This window comes from Cyprinodon tularosa, unplaced genomic scaffold, assembly GCF_016077235.1.
Source record: "Cyprinodon tularosa strain WSP-4 unplaced genomic scaffold, ASM1607723v1 ctg83, whole genome shotgun sequence".
Classification (NCBI taxonomy): Eukaryota; Metazoa; Chordata; class Actinopteri; order Cyprinodontiformes; family Cyprinodontidae; genus Cyprinodon; species Cyprinodon tularosa.
Window position 1 is genome coordinate 805,566 of NW_024039596.1, and position 17,609 is coordinate 823,174.

General features: G+C 38.0%; 1 protein-coding gene across 1 annotated transcript; it reads right to left on the reverse strand.

Moving 5' to 3' along the window:
* Window positions 1-332: 332 nt before the first annotated feature.
* pbx2 (pre-B-cell leukemia homeobox 2) lies at window positions 333-17,609 on the reverse strand. The gene is made up of 8 exons (XM_038272443.1): window positions 17,312-17,609; window positions 15,701-15,774; window positions 10,468-10,712; window positions 9,833-10,023; window positions 7,341-7,476; window positions 5,065-5,206; window positions 4,585-4,673; window positions 333-1,126 (listed from the first exon to the last, which is right to left on the reverse strand). The coding sequence occupies exons 1-8, from the start codon at window positions 17,551-17,553 to the stop codon at window positions 1,046-1,048; spliced, it is 1,200 nt and encodes a 399-aa protein (XP_038128371.1). The 5' UTR covers window positions 17,554-17,609; the 3' UTR covers window positions 333-1,045.

A 17,609-nucleotide genomic window follows, 5' to 3' on the forward strand; every position in this document is an offset into this window, starting at 1 on the left:
TTATTACACGGCGAGAGGCTAGAGATGCACTGATCCATTTTTTCCCGATCCAATCCGATAAATTTTCTGATATCTGATAGTCATCCCATACTGTTGTTGAAGGAATTAACTGTTTAACTCACCATGAGAATAAAGGCTTCATGTTTGATATAACCATTGCTATAGAAAAAGAACACATTAACAGATAGAAATCATCCCTAAATGACATAATTGTGTTGCAATCTGCAACTAAGAGCTGTGGTTACCCGTGAGTTTCTGCATTGTGAGATTAATAAAGTACATTCTTTCAATCACCTTCATAGAAACACAAAGGATGAGCGTCGGTCAGCAGCTGCTTGTGAATACAGAGAGTCTTTATTGTAAAAGAGGTAGAGAGAATACAGGTGTTTCACTGTACAGAAAAAAGACAGCACTGTTGACACACTCATTCGAACCAATAATATGGACTCAGACACGCCTCGTTCATTCACAGGGACAGGCCAGTAAAAAAGAGAAACCGACGATTAAAACAAACACGAAACAGAGAAACAAACACACAAATCTTTGGATTTTTCTCTATTGCCCTCTCATTCACTAAATGCACTCCCTTTCTGAGCTGTTCAAATCAAAACACGTGTTAAACTAGTAATAAAAGCAATAATAATATTAATACAAATGATATAGTGTGCTAAAAACAAAGATAATGCGATCCCTCCTCTCAGGTCTTTCCAATCACGATTACATTTTAGTAACAAGTCAAAGTGAAAAACAAACCCTACGAACCCCGGATGATAAAAATCAAACCTGCATGCACACAACACACACACACACACACGCTCACTCTATCGTCTGTGCTCTCAGCTAATCATACAACCGAATTGATGACATACGCTGGGCGGCTTCCAAATACAAAACAAAACAAAAAGAAAACAATGACATCCATCTAAAATAACCCAACATCATACAAAAAAACTGCAGCCGAGTGGGAAGGGTGATATCATTCTGTCTGTCTTTTCCATCGTCAATCTTTCTGTCGTTCTGTGCCGGCGGGGGCAGGGCGGGGTCATCAGTCAGAGTTATCCGAGTGGTCGGTGCGGGGCGAAGCGCCGGAGGGGGGCGAGTTCCCACCCTGCCAGTTTCCATTAGCCTGAGAGGTCGGGAGCGATCGAAAAAAATATATAAATCGTCATTAAACTTATTAATACTTTGCTCCTATTAGTGTGGAATAATACAACATATCAGGTGGCTTTGAGGACATCCGGCCTAAAGCTGGCGGCTAATGTAATAATGAATAGCAGCCATTACTGCAGTTCCTTGGTTTGGAGAACTTTGGATGGTGCCTATATGCGCCATTTTCTGTGGTGGCACAAAAAAAACCTTCTGAAGGACAGAGATGTAAATTAGGGATGCACGATATTGGGATTTTGGCCGATATCCGATATGCCGATATTTTAAAACTAATGTAGCCGATAACCGATATCGATACCGATGTTAAAGCTGGACAAAAATAAGTAGTCATTGAAAATAGCAGTTTTGTTATCCATTTCTGACACTTTGAAAAATAATATACTCAAATATATTTTCATATGCTGATATCAAATTGATTTTTTAAAATGCGGTATCGATCTATTTTACTTTCAAAATCTCGTGAAATTTCATCGTTCTGTTACAAACTCTCGTGATATTTTGCAAATTCTTGTGAAATTTTGTTAGTAAAATAGATCGATACCGTGTCAATATATCAACATTTGAAAATATGGCAAAATTTCGTGAATTTTCGGGGAATTTCGTAGCATAACGATGATATATAGCAATATTTCATTAGTAAAAGAGATTGATATGGTGTTTTTAAATGGCAATATATCAGCATATGAAGATATTGGGATATTTTAATGTATGAATATTTTTTCCCTCCTCTTTAGAAGTTTTTAAGTCTGTAAAAAATAAGTTTTTGAGGAAGAAGAACAAGTAGTATTTTTTTTTTTTTTAGACTTTAGAAACTCAGAAGCTGATCAAATATCGGGTTAAATATCGGTGGGGTGGCCGATGTCCGATATTCAGTTTTAAGGCCGATACAGGCCGATACCGATAGGGGGCCGATTATATCGTGCATCCCTACTGCATATATCCCTAAAGTCATTTTTCGAAGAGTGATGGGTACAGGAGTCATCATGAAGCGTTTCGACAAAGTGCTCATTTCTCAATATGTGCGCTTGTGCGTCTGCATGTGCTCGTGAAACATCATCAGCCTCAGCCCTATTCAGGGCTCCTACAGCATAAGGCAAATTAAATTTAAGACTGTTAGGTTTATGCTTTATACATCATGTGCATTGTTACTTTGTTAGCCAGATTAGAGAGAGTAGATGGCCTTCCTTCAAATTGTGGATGTCGCTGTGTGTACGGAGGTCATCTAAATAGGACAGCCTTCTTGTCTTTTTAAGATACACAGGATATGGGCACATCTTGGAGCCGGACTGGTAGAGGAGAGCTATCTGTAATCCTGAGGCATAGAAGCAAGCTGCATATAGGTCAGGGCATTGATGGCGTGTCAGTTTCTGATACGGACAGCTAAGCATCCACCTGATGCAACACATAGACACATAAGGTATAAGAAGCAGGAGATGACCTTGTTCGGGGCTCAATTTAAGACCAAATTTACAAGAAACACAAGAAAAACCCGCTTGCGACAACTTTACCCAAAGGTTTATTTTAACATAAACCTTTGCACCGTTTCAAATTTTGAAAAACTTTCCATACAGAAAGAAAGCTAAAAACACACAAATGACAGATATATTAATAATTATTTAACTGAATTTACAAACTTTGTTTTAGCAGGGAACAAAACAAATCAGTTTTAAAGCCCCAACATAACCAGTGCTGAATCTTTTTTGCAGCTATTTTTCTTTGTATCGTTTTCTTAGTATGTTTGATTTGGTGATAAGTAGAGGCGTTGCACAGACAAGGGTGGAACTAAACTGAGAAATATCGGCTGTTTCTCGGTAACTAGATTTTGACGATTTGTGTTTCGCGCTTCGCATGTGCGACTCCACTGCCTTAATTCCCATCGTTCTGAGCTTCAATCTCTTCTTGCATAAATCCACTGAGCCTCATGTATGTTCCCTGGTTTTAGCCATGGAGCAAACTCTTGGCTGGAGACAATTTTGGTTACATTCACACTTGCTCATATTTTCCAGACAAGAAATTAATGGTGCATCTCCCAAATGTCCCGGCCGCAACAACGCTTTTATTGGTTCCGCTATCGGGACGGAACCAATAATAGAGAGTTGTTATTTTTTTGTTATTAAAAAATTGTCAATTTTAATGTTTTATTTAGATTACAAAAATAAATCGTAATAAAAATAATCCTATTTATGATGTTTTAAAAATTAAGACCTAAGAAAGACTGATTTAAGACATTTTAATACCAATTAAGACCGTAATTTTATTTTGAAGAATTCAATGCCTTTTAAGACTTTTTAAGGACCCGCGGGAACCCTGCTAGTACTGTTCCAATTCGCCAGAACAAGAACAGACAAAATGACTGAATGTTGTTCTTGCCCCTATCTCTTTACCCAGCATGCATCAGAGCAGACTTGTGTGTTCTCTAGATTGACAGCTGTCCCAGCATGCACTGCGGCAGCAGCAGCTTCCAGCGGAGTATTAAGTTAAAGTTCACTTTTCTATTGTTCTTGTTCAATAAAAGAATGTTTCAAGATCATTTGAGGCAATTATGTTATACTTTTACGCTTCACTGTATGGCCCATTTACTGATTTAGTGCCTTATTAAAAAAAAAAAATACCCATTTTGAGAGGATCCAGCGGACCTTGGAGGGAAACCACAGGCAGGGTTAATTTAAGCCCATCTGCAGCAGCCCTCTCTCTGCATAGCAGTGTGTGAAATACAACTGGCTCTGATAGTAATTTATTTTGGTTTATTTGGCAAAGTATTCCTGATTTGTGTTTATCGGACTGTGTTCATTATTATTCCCCCACTAAATGAAAAAGTAACAATTTATTATTATCTGGAGATTATTAATAACAGGAGGTGAAATGCAGCTCCAGACTAGCTTTGAATGTGGTGACGTCACAAGTACGCTTCTGTTCCAATTCACCCATATTTACCTGTTCTTGTCAAGAACGTACTTGGCGAGAACACGAGTTTGACTTGGGTAATTGTGAATTGAGAGACGGCCAATGGCAAACTGGGTAGAGAGTGTGTCACTAAATACTGACACCTGCTGGACATTTAAAATCACTACAGGGTTAGGGATTTCTGGTTTATTTTACTGTGTGGTTCTCCTTAAAGTCTATAGGTTTGGACAAATACAATAACAACAAAAATAGATCATAAGATCTAGTTTATTCTAACAGCTGATATTTTGCCAATTTCTATTAATAGCTAAATAAAAACAGGACTTTCAGGTATTTGATGTTTTATTTATAAAGTTAATCTTTATCGCCCCCCCTCCTGGTCGGCTGATGGGCAGCAAACGGCATTTCAAATACCACACAGCCTCGATTTAAGAGGGATGTCCTTTTCTCAAAGTTTTGATCTTTGAATGTTTTTATTTACAAAGAACCAAATATAGAGGAAAGTTTTAGCACCTGCATTTGGTAGGCCGACTGTTCGCCGTTCACAGACGGAACCCCGAGGAACATGTCAGCTGATCCAGACAGAGAGAAGGACCCCGACCCTGAAAACAAGGACAAATGAAGAAGATAAAACACAAATCTTACTTTTCTGAAAATTTAAAAAAACTAGAAAAATAGAGCTGACTAGAGATGATCCGTAGTTTGACAATCATTGTTGGGATTAAATTCGTAACATTATAAAGGCATTAGTTTTTCATTCAAAAAGTAATCTAATTACTTTGACTTGTTCTGGGCAGTGTAACTCCTGCTTACTTTGGATTTCCTTCTTGCTAAATAACTTGAAAAGAGTCTTTTTTTGTATTATTCCTGTTTGAAGGCCTATGAAAACCATCCAAAACTATTAATTTCAAGACTAGCTATATTTGATTCTAACTTGAAGGACAGTGGTGGCGCCACTTCCAGCTGGAGGAGACACTGTTTGTCTTCTTGTACCTGTGGAGTTTGGAGTGTGTGGAGAATCTTCTCCCTGTCTGGCTCCTAAAGCCGTCTTCATGGCGTAAAGGTTGGCCTCCTCCTGGAACTTGCCGATGTTTTTCTTGTACCGGATTCGCTTGTTACCAAACCAATTGGAGACCTAATTAAAACATTAAAAAATAAATAAAATAAAGGATATGCTTCAAAGTCATCATTTCAATTCAACTCCTACATCACAAAGCTCTGTTAGTTTATTCAGTCAGGATAGACCTGATAGATCAGTTAGCATAGGAATGAACAATATTTAGGATTTAAGCGTAAAACACGTTTTCCCTACAATCACTTCATGTCATCCGTTTTGTACCAACAATGTTGTAATGTTTGTTAGTACAGCTCCCTACAGAGGAGCAGCTCTTGTTCCTAAACAGTTTCAACTGATTTTTTTTCTCATTATGTTGCCTTAATTTAAATCCATCCTATAAATTAGGAGTCTTCCACGTTTTCCGACCAAGGACCCCCAAACTGATGGCGAGATGGAGCGAGGACCCCCTAATTATATATACTGTATGAAATTGTGTTCTATCAAACTGGTCCTATAGTCACTCTATTATATAAGGAGTAATGTAATGAAAGTAATTTCTCCCTGGGATTATTAAGGTATTTCTGATTCTTATTCCTGGTTAATGGGACAGGTGTTGTGAATGAAACGGTGCCCAGCTTGAAAGAGCTCCTGTGTGTCGCTGAATGTGAGCATTGATGCCTGAAAGACATCTACTGCCTCCATTTATCTGTTTACTACAGTGTGTTGAATTCATGTAAATGTGGATTTAAAGACATTTCTATTAGTGGAAAAAATTGCAGGGGGGAATACAAAACAAAAAAGTCTAATCAACCAAAACTTTTGTAACCCCCATGCAGTACCTCTGTGGACCCCCACTCTAAAGTATACTTAAAATCTAGCTCAGTAAACACCTTTAAATGTTCACCTGCTATGAAGTGCATAAATCTTTAATATAACGCTCTGTTTGCTATATGGACGTGCCTGACATCACATCTGCAGAACAGTGCTGGAACTTTGCAGACAGTCCGTTACACCACCCCAAAAATTGTAGATGACCACAGACAGTGCCGCAGATAGCGTACCAGGGAGGAGAGAAAGGAGGCCTCTGATTGGTCAATTCTACGTCCGCTCTACTCCATGCGTATTTCCTGTTTGGTACCTTACTGGCTTGTTTTGTTTGTATGACCGCCATTTTGGAAAGAAAAAAAATCTTCTGTGACGCTTCTTTCGCCTCTCTGCCAGTTACAGTGCCAATATTTCTTCTATTTCTAGAGCAATTAGCTGCATTTCAGTCAAAGTGCGCATTCGTCCGGTCGCCATTGTTGTTGAATGACCTCTGTAACCGGAAAAGAAACACGCCACCTACCACACCCACAATCCTAGCTAGGTCGTGATTGTCACCGTTGCGTTGTGGCGTGGAATAACAGCGCAGACCACGCTTCAAAATTTGGCATAAATCAAAAATATCCGCTTCATATCTGCGACAAGCTAACAGCGACACAATACTGCGGGATTATAACCATCAGTCTGCTCATCAGATGATGTTTTAGTCGTAAAGGGTCAAATAAAAATATGGGTTTATACAGGAATGAGTAACTGTAATTGAATGCTCTTTTAATGCTCTTAGAAATAATTTTAATGCCATTCACCAGTACCCATGACTCTCATATATACACGGCAAAATCCTTCGTCATCTTTACCGTCAACAGGCTGCAGCCATGTCCTGAATTCCTCGTTTTCCAGCGACTTTGAAATTAGCATTTTCCCCATTCTCTAGCTTTTTCTCCACCTCAAGCTTATTTGCTGAACATATGGCTTTACGGTTAACCGGAAGCAGTTCGGCACAAATATATTGCGAAATATCTGACAAAATTGTTTTAACTTTTTTTTTTTTTTTTTTTTAAGTAAAGCATTGTAAATGCCATTTAATAATTTAATTTAATGAGTTTTTTTTTATGCCATTTTTATTTAAAGCTGACCTAGTGTCTTTTTAACAATAATGGAACAAAATTAACTCCGTAATCCATCTGGAGTTAGGAGAAGAAACACAAAGAAACAATCCAAAAAACCACACGCTGACACCGCCTGTTCTAACCCTACCAGAGTTCTTTGGTACGTTCTTATTCAGCTAAGTTTCAGTGTAAAATCGCCTTTCAGAAAATATCAGGAACTGTTGTTGAGGCGCTCTGAACTGATCCGTACCTCGTTTCCTTCCCCCTGAACAGTGACTGACCTGAGAGACGGTGATCCCACACTGTTTGGCAAGTTCCTCTTTGGCTTCTTCGCTGGGATAAGGGTTGGACAGGTGGGAGTAGAAATACTCGTTGAGGACCTCTGTGGCCTGTTTGCTGAAGTTACGCCTTTTACGCCTGAGGAGAGATCAACAGGGTGAGCATTTAATCATCTTTAACAGTGTTAGTCACAGTTCTGCTCCTTTACCAAGTCCAATCTGGACCAGCTTAGACCGTGTTTTAAATATACTAATAAAGTCCTTACCACTTTACAATAAGGCTCCTCTTACAGATAGCTAATAAAGAGATAACAGATGTTATTATTTAATCCATAAACCGCTTTTAACTCTTTAATGCTAATAGAAATTTTTTGAAATGCTTTTTACATTTAGAAGGAAAGAATTTAGTCTTAAACCTTGAACAGAACACAAGAAACCAAGCAGGTTTGTCTCCTGTCGCTGCTAGTTAATGAATAATAAACACGTCTTGATTATAAAAGTCAGAGATCATTAATTAAACTATTTATGAGCCATCTATGAGGGGAGCTTTACTGCAAAGTGGAACCTGAAAGTTCAACGTGATTCCTAAAGATGGACTGATATGAAAATCAGGGCAAACATTAAAATATGGCTCAAGGTGGGAACAGAACTCGGTACTTTTATTTGTACCGGCTGAATTTCATCGGTACCACCATGTAAAATTAAACAGTACCACGTTTCTAAATACATCATTATGACAGAGGTTACATTTTCCATTGCGGATATAAACGCAGCGTTGCACTCACAGTGTGAGGATGTCAGGGGCTGCTACAGTAAACAAAGCAAATATGGCTGACAGGAACATATACATAGACAGAATTTATTTGTCATTTTGTTTACATAAGAGTAAAACAAAAATAAATTTCGTTTGGAACAGCTCTCTGGACAACTTCATCTTTTTTTTTGAAGGAAGCGCTGAGAGGACGGCTCCACTTTCCAAAATGCAACGCAGAATATGTTTGCTGCAATATTTGGGAAGCGGAGTAGAAGGCCAGCAGCGGGAATACTTCACATCTACAAGAGGCACCCGGTTACGTGCAAGAGTTATCACAAGGCTGGAGAGTGAGCAATTTTCAACAGCCTCAGATCTGCGGCTACATTCTGTCTGCATTCGGCAAATTTTTCATCTGTAAGCGGATCGTCCGCTGCAGCCGCCATCGTAATCTGACTCAGGTAAATAAGCCTGGTGTTTTAGATGAAGTTTGTAATAGCTACTGTTGAGTACCGACACCGATTCCCAGGATCGGTACTAGGGGTGAAGAAATAACAGCGTTTCTAACATTTAAAGATTCAGAATCGATTCTCATTTTCTTTGAAAACGATTTTTTTTGTGGGTGTGGATGTTCTTTATCGGGCACCGTAGTGTTTGGCGAAACCAGTGAGCAGCGTGAGCTATGCACGGGCATGCAAGCGTTAGCCTAACAGGCTACAGACTGGGTGTGTAGTGTTGTGTGAGCTACTGTGGTTGTTGGCGCTAAAGTATGGAGGACGAAGAAAAAGAAATTCAACCGCCTCCCGTTTAAACCATTTAGAAACACTTTGGATTTTACCTTCAACCCGGCCCGGGTAAGAAAGGGCTTGACATGACGATGCGATTTGCAGAGATTGCAACAGTAAAGTTAAATATTTCGGGAGTACTTCAAATCCCGTTCTCATCAAAGACATCGCCCAGAGTTGTTGGTAGAATTTACCTTTCGGTGTTTACATTATTGCAATAGGTAAATAAAACATTTACGATTATAAAGTATTTATAAATCTACTCTTCTTTCATGCCAGCAGACTGGAATAGATCCTGAGAATCGTTTTGAATCATAAATTTATCGTTTCTGAATCGAATCGTTTGAACTTAAAAGAATCGGGAGGGAAAAAAAATCGAATTGTGACCCTAAGAATCAATTCTAAATGGAATCGTGGGGATCCCAAAGATCCACAGCCCTAATCGGTACCACATCAGTTAGATTTTTTTTTTTTGTCATACACACTCCGCTTTGTTTTAAAACAATATAAATATAAAAAATATAACTGCGGATGTCAGTGATTTGCCTTCATGTTATGAATGCTGGCGTACCATAAAGAATAAATTATGAACAGTTTAGTTTGTGCCTTCGACTCGTTGCCCATAGGAAGACGTTACGTGGGTGTAACAAAAAAACAAAAAAAATATCTTCGGAACAGCTCCAAATGACACAAATATAATTTGGGTGAGTAGAACATGATGTAATAACGTAAAATCAAGGGCCCAATGAAAAAAAAAGGTGTTCCCCTTTAAGCATGAAGTGAAATTAGCCACATTCTACAATGAAAATTAACAGAAACCCTGAAGAAGGATAGATCCAGAACTCTTTCAAAGGTCTGGAAAAAAGCATTTGGCTGCAACAAAGTTAAGTAAAAAAAGCCTGGTAGAGAATTTGGGGTCTGTAAGGATACCGAAAGGAAAACGGCTCTGAACTTCACACCTGGCATCCAGGAAGCGGGACCTCAGGATCATGACGGCCTCACATGTGCTCTGCTTGAGCTGGGTCTGGATGGAGCTGAACTTGCGGTGGATGATGGCCACCATGCGCTCGATCTCCCGCGGAGTCACGGGCCGCGTGCGCGACTGCTCCCTCAGCAGGTTCATGACGTGGGTGGTGAATTCAGTGCACGCCTGAATGGAGATCAAAACAGAAGAGAAACCAAAGAAGGAATTAAATCAATATGGATCATTCTAAAAAATGAAAAAAAAAATCTGTTAAGATTTTAAGAATAAAAACCTGCAAACGTTTTTTTAACAAAAGTGACAGCAGATCAACTCATGCGCTCTAAGAAAGCTTCACCAGCTTCTCATTGATAAAAGAGACTTTTTAATTTACAGATGAAATAACTTCACATATGCAACAAATTAAAACAGAATATTTAACAGCCGAGGAACAATTTAAACACCAGCTCACAAAAAATAGAGGAAAGAAAAAAGAAAAAAAAACACCCTCTTTCCACCCAATCTTAGGAAAAGTGAAATCTGTGAAGGGCCAAACATGCCAAAGGATTTACACTCCTGGAGCGCAGCTTCACAACAGGCAAGCGTGTACAGGCAACGTCAGCGACACGGTACCTGCTCATACTTCTCCAGCTCAGTGTGGTAGATACTGCGAATCTGGCTCAACTTGCTTTTGTAGTCGGAGTGCTCGAGCGAGCTGTCGGGGGACATCCCTCCGGAGCTGGTGGCAGCGGACACGGCGGCGGCGGCCCCGCCTCCTTTCTCTGGCCCGGCGACACCCTCTGCCAGCAGCATGTTGTCCAAACGCACCAGCTGAGGGTCCTGAGGCTCCTCCTCCTGGGTGTTCCTCATCGATAAGCCTGCCAGGTCCGAACATCGAGGTGAGAAAGTGAGATCAATTACAAAACTCAGTGCAGTGACTATGGACCTGTTTACAGCGACCGCCCCACTGCTCTATTTACAATTAAAGAATGCTAAAAACAAAAGCATGTGGCTTCCATTTTCATAGTTTGCATTAAAGTGCAAATTCTACCCTGTATAAAATAACTATATATAATGATTCTCTAGAAAAGTCACAATATATTAATAGTATTATCTTGTATAAACATACTGTGACTCTAAAATAAAAGTTATTCATTTGTGACATTGACTTCTGTCTTGAAATTTATCTTAAGTTTTTAACCTGTCAAGTTTTTTTTTTTTGATTTTTAACATTACAATTTATAATTTTCCAAGCACACAACAGTTTAAAGCAAAGTTTAGTTTGAAAAGAATGTGCAGAAAGGATTGAAAAGCATGTTAACACGGTAATGTATGGAAATATATATATCAAACATTATACTTGGCAAGTAAAAATTGTTTCTGGGCAAATTAAATGTGAAAGTCACTTGCCCAAAGTCATAACATTACGAAAATTAAGTCGTAAAATTATAAGAATAAGGTCGCAACGAGAATAGTCATAAAATTACGAGAATAAAGTCGTAAAATTATGAGAATAAAGTTAGATTTTATGACAACTCTTACAAGAAGCACTTTCTTCCCTAAAATGAGGAATGTGGAGCATCCTGTGAAGTTATACTTTGGCATCGGTTTGACAAATAAGGAAATCTTTTAGCAGCAGCATCAAACTGGGCAGAATGTCAAAGTGGACCCAAAATGCTGATTGGTGGAGCTGGTCGGCCATCATCTGCTGGTCGGAGCTCGAAGCTTTCTTTCTGAAATGGGGTTGTTGTATGATGAAAAGTCTTGTAATATTACAAATTTATTATTTTAATTTATTTAACCTTTATTTTACCAGGAAGTCCCTTGAGATAAAATCTCTTTTTCGAGGGAGACCTTATTGTAATGTTATGACTTTATTCTCGTAATGTTACGACTTTATGCTTGTAACATTCCAAAGTTATTTTCGAAATAAAAAAGATAATAATAATTCTCTAGCCTGGCCCTAATACTCAGTTGTTTTAATTGTAAAAAAAAATTAAAACAGATCAAACCTGCTTTCTGAGAATTTTCTTAAGCAGGAAGAAAAAGAACGAACCTACATTCTGAACTGCTGCTCAAGCTCTCAACAAAGAGGCTTTAACATGTCCTTCTTGTTGCTGAAGGTTTAAAACCGTGTTTTATGAGAGGATACCAGGGTTATGACTAGGGGTGGGTATTGCCAAAGAAGTCACGATTCGATTGGAATCACGATTCACAGGCCACGATGCGATTCTATCACGATGCATCACGATACTTGAATTATTGCGATGCATTGCAATATTTTCTCCTCCATGTTTTGTTTTTGAATGACTTGGCTCAGTATCCCACGGCCGGAAAAATGCTTGTAACACAAGGCAGCGGGCGTCAAACATCCGCAGCGACATCTGCTGAACTGGAAGTTGTATTACACTTGTTTTTGGTTGATGTTCGCCAACCATTCATGCAATTTTGTTTATTAATTTTTTTAAATTAATAATCGATACTTGGCGTCAAGAATCGATGCAGTAGATCACGAAAAATAGAATCACGATGCATCATCATGACGATTATTTTGCACACCCCTAGTTATGACAGACATGCAGGGATCTGTGATAAACTGCAAGAGAAGCCATTTAATCTTCTCTAAGAAGATGCCAAAGGAAGAAAAAGTTGCATTGGATATATACTCTACATATGACAGTTTTTTTTTTTTTTTTTTTTAATAGTAGGCTCATTAAATCGGCTTATTGCACAGGGTGTTTACATGGGTATTTATATAGATGGATATTTATATTTAACCCTATTTTAGGCATCAATTAAGTGGAATCAAAACTTACAGAACGACACATTTTGTCACATCTTATGTTTGCTCTCAGACAATAAACCAGGTGTGAGCTGTACACCAAAAACAGAAACTCTGATTAATTTACACTGGAATTGGAAAAAAAGAAAAATTACAAATAATTGTAGATCAATTATTTTATCTATTAAATTTCTTATATCTCATAATTTGACAATATTTTAAGCTTGTTTTAAGTGTTATTCTTTTGATCTGTAAATAATCCAGGACTCTAAAATGAACAACAGCAAAAATGTGCAAACAACATTCGCACTGAGCATCAATAATATTCCAAATGAGTTTGAATCTGGATATTTTTTGAATACCGGTACATTTCAGAAAGGAGGGAGGCAGAAACATGAAGCGAGTCTGGTCCCAGGCTATTCAAAACTGTTTGATGGCGACAAGGATGCAGAATAAACTTTATGTGGTTCTGTTTGTAAATATAAACACTTCAGAAACTCCTCTATTTATCACCTAAATAGGTCCCACTATACTGACTAAAGCAGCGTCAACCTCTATGGTGAGTTTGAAAATCAAGGATGCAATGATGGGGATATGCAGAAAATGTATAACATGATTAAAGACAACAAGCACGGGGGATTAATAAGGCTTTTGGGATTAAATACACTTAATAGACTCAAGTTTTGACATTCCCCTTTAAGAGTCAACTGAAAACCTATTTGTTTAACCCTTTAAAGCCTGATCCAAGAATAAAACAAAACAGAAAATTACTTTTTTTTGGTTTGAAGTCCTTATTTGGCCTTTTAACAAAATATGTAAAAAGAAAAAACAGAAATAAATTTTTGATATTAATAATTTATTACTATGCGATAAGTCAAAATAATTTTTTGTGTAGTCTTCTGCTCTCTGTTATCAGGTATATCTGAATGTGTACAATAGGATTTCGAGCAAAGTTTTTACCATTAAATTATGAGAGCAACCAGAAACCTGAGTTTAAAAGCGCTGCTAACAGCACAAAGTCTCTCCCAAAAGACTGTTGGAATACAAAAAAAAACAGAGAGCTATATCAATGAGCGTCCACTTCATTGAAAAAAAGTGGTAAAACAGACTGACAGTATGTCTTCGCAGCAACAGATTGTTAATTTACATCTCTGTATATTAGAAACAATACGAGTGCCACATATTTTATTCATCTTTTCTTCATTAACCCAATAGGTTCCTGTATAAAGCAGAGTTCATGGATTAGGGACCGCGGTCCGGATTTGGACCCACCTGCTGGCTAATCCGGACCCAACCTGATTTAAAACATTTATAAATTTCTGCATGTTGTCCAATGACAGTGTCTAACCCCGAAATCCCACATCCTCCATCTCCGCTCTGCTGTGCCCCAGACCTCCAGAGCAAAGCAAAGCCTACAGCCTTCGCTGTTCCTCCCATCTTGCTCCGCTCCGACTTCCTCTTAGCTCAAGGAGAGCATGGGCAATATTATTATTATTAAATTCAAGAGCAAAACGTGCGGAAATGAAAGCTTATTTTAATATGACATATAAAAAAAATCCCCACTATCATCTAGCATATGTTTAGTTTCTGCCCCAATATTTTTGTTTTGTTGTGGATTTTTGTAACGGGGATAACTGGGATCAAACATGGTTTATATGAACTGTAATTATTTATCTTCCAAACTTAGTATCTCTTCATCCAGCCCTGAGATGAGAAGTTTCTTTTGAAGTTGTGATAGGCACTCCTGGGGCGTTTTGACTAGATTTGATGAAACTTTTAAACATCTTGGTATAAAATAAATATTTTGATGGAGAGGAGAAATATTCTTCCTGGTTTGTTGAAGTACCAATAGTTTTCATCCAATCATTTAATTAAACGGTCTTGTTTTTTGGGAATTGGTATATAGATTAGTGAGCCTGGAATGGCTTGAGAATGGCTTTGTCTCCATCCAAACACAGTTTTAAAGCCTTGCAGGCAGCCTAAAGCCCACTGCTCTCATTAAGACAGAAAAAACTAAGAAAAACGGTCAGTTCAGGTGTTTTATAAAATATGTGAATCAGCAAATTGTCTATATACTAAACTGAATAATTGTTGTTCTCTACTTCCAAAAACACTTTAGATTTTAAAATGGAAAAACTTTCTTTTTTTTATTATTATAAAAAATTCAATGTATAACATGGATGCCTATACATATCATTTTATTTCAGTGTTAAATTATGTTTAAAGTAACAGATTATAATAAAAATGTCTCTATATGTTTACTGGTCGATGATTTCTTTTATTCAGACCCTGCAGATTTTTTATTGGTTACCCCTGCTGTATTGCTTTGTGGGGACCTGCTCATCGCTCCTTTCATGCGGTCGCGCTGGTGTTCTTGAACGATCTCCCGCTTTCCTTTTGCTTATTTGATTCTGTTGACGTTTTTAAGAGTGAACTAAAAACCAATTTGTTTAAGAAAGCATTTGAATTCCAGTAGATTAAGGGTTGATTTATGACCATGTCTTTTGTGACTGTAAATGTATTTTAATTTTGTGAAGCACTTTGTGACCTCTATGTCTGTGAAAGGTGCTACATAAAAAAAAAACATTACTTTGTCTTATAAACAAGTTTAAAAATAGTTAAAATAATGTATACTATCTAATTCTTATCTCACCATATAGTGAAAAAAATATTTAGCACTGCAGCTATACGAAGCAGCGTTCTATAAACATCTTCTCCGCTTATTTGTTTTATCACTAACGGAGCAGGTTAAAAAATAAATGGAAAAGGTTTGTTTAACTTACTGACACAAACCGAAATAAATAAGCTAACTTGTATTTCTCCTTCCAGCAGTAAAATTAATGAACTTTTTACTTTCTTTTGTTTTGCACATTTCAGCTATAAGTAAATATGATCAGCTGGCGCTCCAAATAATAAAATTCAACAGACTAGATTTGACTACATCCATTGTGCATTGAACATTATATTGGCTTATGTTGACACCATGTCAACAGGGGCTAATGGAGGCTCCAGTTGGTGCACAGCTCCATAGAACAACATGATGACAAGCAGCATTTAAACCCTGCCCGTGTTTATATAACCTACCCGTTTTTTCCTTGATCTCGCAGAGAACGCTGAACAATGCGGGCTTCATTCGGTGACAGTTTAGTGCGTGTTTCCTGTGGGACACAAAAAGCAAAGAAACTAAACTTGTTGGAGGCTCAGAGAACCATAAATAAAACACTGCATAAAAAACCGACAGAGAAACAAATAGGCGAATGTGCAGAAGCGAGTGCTTTAAGCAAGTTAGCATCTGTTAGCTTCAGGATACCTGAGACAAACATGAAAATGAGTGAAAATGAATGCCCGTTGCAGCTAGTGTGTTATCGTTTTATTTGACGTTATATTACTAACCCCGACCTTCCTGTATTGAATAAATGTATTTACTTTACGATATAGCTGGAATTTTTAGCTTTAGCTCGTTTTAGCTTTAGCTAGTTAGCTTCGTTAGCGCAGGCTAATTGCTGAAGTTGGTGTCCGATTCGGCACAACAATTGAGGACTATCTAAATGTCTTTTTATAGGCACATGTAAAATCATTTGAATGCTAATTTGCACTGAATGGTTTTGAAGTAACCAGGGATTATTTCATAACAATTAAAATAAATATGACACAATTAAAAAAAAAAAAAAAAAAAAAAAACTTGTCCACTAGCTACTACAGTAGCTAGTGGACAAGTTACAGAGTTATTAAAGTAGAATGCACTGATTAAATATTATTAAAACCATGTAATAATGAAGCTTTTCGTTACCTTAAAACCCGTAAAGAAACGCACGTCATTTTTCATCATATTACAACATAGGATTTAGCTTTACATGTATTGGCTGTATTTTATTTAAAGCAGTTAAAAGTAGAGTGTATTTTCCTTTTTCAAATGGAATTTGAAGTAATCTGGTGAATAATTCATAATGTATAATAAAAAAGGCTTTAAAAACTCCTAAAAATAAAACGAGGAATCTTAGTTTATTATGGAAAAATTAAGTTGTTCTAATTTTCAGGGCTGAGTAATAAACATAAACCGGCCTAAAACCATTGTTTATGTCTGCACATAGATTTAAGATCAAATAAACTTGTATGTTTTGATTTTTTACAGAGAAAACCGAAGTTAAAAAATAAGATGCTTCTTTTAATGAGTTACTATTGAACGAACAACCTTAAATTACTAGTTTTCATGCAGTTTGAAGTGATCTATGTGACAAATAACAGATATTTATACTTTGAATAATGAAACAAATGCTCGGGAATCTCGGAATCTTGATTTGAAGAGTCTCTGTACGCGTTTGTCCACTTTAAGTTAGAAGTAAAACTATTCAAATGTAATAAAGCAACTTAAAGAGGCGCCGAAACTGAAGCTAACTTCAGCCTGGAGCAAGCTAACAATGGCTGCGATCAACAATCGCTGCAATGAAGGGAAACATGTTTTAAAACTAACACGCGCACACAATAGTCTCCTTTTATACTGGTATTAAATGAAAGTAAGCAGGTCGTAAAAAGCAGCCTCGTTTAGATGAGAAGGCTAATTAGTTAGCTGCTGGCTAATCAATCTAAACAAAAGACTGAAGTTGAGGAAACTTTGCCAAAGCGACACCGAGCAAAAACATTAAGCAGCCGCGGCGTCGCTAACTTTCTAAGAAAACAGTCAAAGCTGTCACTTACTTTGCTTGTGCCTCGTCCAGACTTTGGTCGGTGATGGTCATTATTTGCTGCAGGATGTCACCAATATCCCTGCGGGTCTCATGTCCGTTTTCAGTGCCCTCGAGGCCCGACTCGCCCCCGTCCGACCGGTGCTGGGAGGGTTGGTGAACCGAGTTGAGCGCATGCATCCCGGGGTGGCCGCTCACTCCGAGTCCCCGGCCGTTGGATGGCCCATTGCCAGTGAGAGGCTGCTGTTGCAACATCTTTGGCGACGCGCAGTGGCGACGACTGCTGCCCGACTGCGTTCGCACAGGCGCGC

Excerpts from the sequence above, each read along its gene's own strand:
- pbx2 (XM_038272443.1), bottom strand. The coding sequence starts at position 17,553 with ATGTTGCAACAGCAGCCTCTCACTGGCAATGGGCCATCCAACGGCCGG. Across the intron at positions 10,713-15,700 it reads CGAGATCAAGGAAAAAACGG|GCTTATCGATGAGGAACACC; the intron begins GTAGGTTATATA and ends CGGACCTGGCAG. Across the intron at positions 4,674-5,064 it reads ACACACTCCAAACTCCACAG|GGTCGGGGTCCTTCTCTCTG; the intron begins GTACAAGAAGAC and ends CCTTGTTTTCAG.